This window comes from Hippocampus comes, unplaced genomic scaffold, assembly GCF_001891065.2.
Source record: "Hippocampus comes isolate QL1 unplaced genomic scaffold, H_comes_QL1_v1.1 scaffold212, whole genome shotgun sequence".
NCBI lineage: Eukaryota > Metazoa > Chordata > Actinopteri > Syngnathiformes > Syngnathidae > Hippocampus > Hippocampus comes.
In genome coordinates this window covers 386713-390574 of record NW_017806011.1, presented here as the reverse complement: position 1 = coordinate 390574, position 3862 = coordinate 386713, and the positions used below count along the sequence as shown (strand labels likewise).

The window sequence follows — 3862 nt, the reverse complement described above, 5'->3', positions numbered from 1 at the left end:
GTTAATTTGAGTTAATTATGACAGTTGCGTTTTTAATTAGATTAAATATTTTAATCGTTTGACAGCTCCAATATATATATATATATATATATATATATATATATATATATCTCAGGTCAGTACATCAGAGTTGCATGAAAGCTTTCTGCCACTACGTGGTGATAATGCATCAGTCACTTATTTACCTATACTGTACACAATTAGTTGAAGGGGGGAAAAAAACCTCACAGTGAAAATAATAATTATTTCGAAAGAAAAATTTAAATCCAAGGTTCTGACAAACATCAGCCAAAGACAAAACATTTTCATTCAAAACATTAGTTATTTTCATGGTAAAAAACTTGACTTGTGACTCCAAGCTTAATTTCTGGAATTCTTTGCCTGTTTGCCATTTTGTTGGGTGTCAAAGTTTACACAGCATCAATAAATGTCTTTTTGATGATCACATTGTATGAGGTTATTTCATTGCCGGGGTTTTAGATTTTCAAACTGATTGTGGATTTGATTTAGTTATTTAACAAACATAATACAAGTCAATGGAAATCATATGGGAATGTGCCCCAAGATAAAAATACTAACAAAAAACAACCAACAACAAAAAAAAAAAACAGGTTGAAGAACTCCTGCCGTGTACCCCTTCTTTTTTTAAACGATCACTTCTGCTTTGTACAACATTCCTCGTAAATATTCCATCACTGCTGAGTTGATTTTAGAACAGGCCTCCAAGCAACTCATGTGGTCCTAAGTGGGGTACCTGGTGTCCACCAGCACCATATTGGTGACCCCTGTTCTAAAGCTTTGACAATGTAGAATTTTGGCCATTTCAGATGAAAGCGGTGCAGGTGATTGAAATCAGCATCGATGAATCCACAGGAGCCAACCTCGCAAGAGATCATATCACTTACTTTCTCCGAACAAGTTCAGCAATCTCTGACTGAACCCGGATGTATTCCTGAGCCATCTTGATATGCTGCTCAAACACAGCCATTGACTCTTTGGAGTTAGGACACGGAGTCAAGGGCTGGAAAAAAAATACACATATATCGTTAAAATTGCTGACAGCCAACTTGACAAAAGTAATACTTTGATCATTGGGTATATCATGTTTGAAACTTCCCGGCCCAGGCTACTGTATGATTTGTTCACTTATTTTTTCTTTTTTCCGCAAAGAGACGTTCAGTTGGAAATAAACTCATTTATGCAATATTACTGTAGACACAAGTCATCGTCATCATGTTCGTCACTTATTTTCTGCACATCTGATTAATTTTTAGTCGTGACTCCATTCAAGTACGCTAACTTTCAAATCAAGTTTTACTTCTGACCACTCTTTTTAAATGTAAAAAAAAAAAAAAAACAACAACAACAAAACTATACCGTTATGGCTGTTGCTCATTACGGCATGCGTGTGTAATTGTGTGTGTATGCGCGCATGCGCGGTAACAACGATGGCGGGAGGGTGGTGGATCGAAAAGTAGATCTTCCGTCAAAAAAGGTTGGGCACCCACCCATACTATCGTGGAACAGTTCAATACTATCTGCACAACTCTGAAACACTTTGTAAATAATCTTTACTCATGCTTTCAGAAATTATCTTTCAACATGCATCTTCTTCTTCTTCTTCCCCTTTCGGCTCGTCCCTTTTCAGGGGTCGCCACAGCGAGTCAGAAATTTCCAACTGTCCCTGTAAACCGTCCTACCAACTCGCATGTTCGTCCCGGCAAAGGTTTTACGCCGGATGCCATTCCTGACGCAACCCACCCCATTTCTCCGGGCTTGGGACCGGCACTGGGGAACAGTGCACCCCCAGGGGAGGGCACGGCCCCCCAGCGGCTGGGGTATCTTTCAACATGCATAATGTACAGAAAAAAACCCAAAATGCTTATTTCACTTGACAGTGAGTTTAACAACTGCTGTTAAGTAGTGCTGTGCGATACTGACAAAGTGTGATACCCTGACAATGATATATAGAGTATATCCCAATACAGTCTAACCTCAGTTTTCGAACGTGTCTGTTCTCGACCAAATAGGTTTTCGACCAAAAATTTCGAATTTTTCGTACCTCGGATTACGACCATTTTCTGTTCTCGAACAAACTGAGCGCACTTAAATGCACCATTTGACTGCTCTCGCCTTCCTTACACGAGGAAGTGACGCTTCCTCGGGTAGACGAGGAAGTGATGCTTCCTCGTGTCGCTTTCCATTGTGAGCAGACGTGTTCAAGAAACATTTTTTCTTTAAAAAGAGTGTGGTTTCAGTTTTCGAACAATTCGTTTTTCGAACAGCCTTCTGGAACGTATTATGGACGAAAACCGAGGTTTGACTGGACTGCCTTTTTCCTTAAAATTACATAAACTTGTTGTGATTTTTTTGCATACCCACTGGCTGACAACTATCACACACAGGCTCTCGAAGAGTGAGGCTTAACATAGTTCAGCACAATGTGAGCTTGCATCCTTTACATATGCACAGATAGGTTTTTTTTCCAGGCTGAATAAATGGTCATTTCCATGGATGTTTGTTTCCATGCATCAACATTTACTCGTGCTGCTTTGTTGCCTCTTCTGACTGTCAACCTGCTCCTCGCACAACCACGCGCATTGACTCACAGACCTTTTCGGTGCTCTTTTTTGGGCTATTTCATTGCTTCTTTATGCACCACTGATTCTGCTAGTTATGCCCATAAGGAACCTAGAGAGATAGGCAACCAGCACTAGATATCTATTTTGAGTGCCATAATTGAAAGCGAGACCAGTGTACCGAATCTCTGGCACATCAAGGGAACTTACAGCGTGCTGAAAATCGCTATTAAGTTAATAAAAACACGTCACTTTATGTGCATCATATGAGATTTATTGAGTTGGGCTTTTATTTGACTGGATGAGTTGAAAAACAACTTTTGTTGAGACAAGGTACCTATTTTTCATGCCTTCGCATATATATATATATATATATATATATAGAGAGAGAGAGAGAGAGAGAGAGAGAGAGAGAGAGAGAGAGAGAGAGAGAGAGAGAGAGATGTATATAAAAATAGGAATACTGTACTGAAAAAAATCCTCTACCTACCTGTAACTGATGATCCAGTTTTAGGTAGGCCATGGGAATGGAGCCGTCTAAACCATTCATTGCTACAAAAATAAAATTAGACCGTGAGTGATGTACTTAATTGTCATGGTTGTAAAACACTGGTTGATGATCATGTGCAAAATATCATGTGGTGAAATCAAATACAGTAAATATTCCCATCCCCGGAATTCTTTGAAAAGGAATTTCCTTCACCCGGAACAAAAACCTGTGCATTAACATTTTGACTACGATATTACATGTTACCGGAACTTACGTAAGCGGAAATTCCACTACCCGTAACCCGGATTGAGACGTCATGCCGCGGGAGCTTAAATACACGCAACGCTCACCCAATGCTACGGAACGACGACACTGAGACAAATTTTCACTTCGCGTTTTTCGATCATCAGATTCGAAACGACGATGTGTAAGTGAGTTTTTATTGGTGTGCGTTTTACTGTAATTGTGAATGATTTTAAGTTTATTCACTTAACGTCCTGTAGAACGCGGCACTAGCTTAAAAGCAGACACGATCAAAGAAACGTGTTCGCTTCGCCGTTTTCATTCATCAAATTCGAAACGAAGATGTGTAAGTGACTTTTTATTGGCGTGCGTTAGACTGCAATTGCGAAAGATTTTAACTTTATTCACTTACGTCGTGTAGATCATGGCATCGAAACGTAGAAGAACTGTAATGACTGGAGCGGAGCGAGTGAAATGCATCCGTTTGAGCAAGGCTGGACACAAAGTTAAAAGCATCCAGCAGACACTTGGAGTCGGAAAGACGCAAATC

The 3862-nt window shown here is 39.9% G+C and overlaps 1 protein-coding gene across 1 annotated transcript in view; it reads right to left on the bottom strand.

Moving 5' to 3' along the window:
- The window catches only part of LOC109529256 (mitogen-activated protein kinase kinase kinase 7-like), a 53634-nt gene that overhangs the window by 3365 nt on the left and 46407 nt on the right, over positions 1-3862 (bottom strand). Inside the window, exons 12-13 of the mRNA XM_019892548.1 lie at positions 3070-3131; positions 906-1021 (exon numbers count right to left, since the gene is read on the bottom strand). Coding sequence (XP_019748107.1) covers positions 906-1021; positions 3070-3131 — 178 coding nt within the window. The remainder of the gene's footprint in view (positions 1-905; positions 1022-3069; positions 3132-3862) is intronic.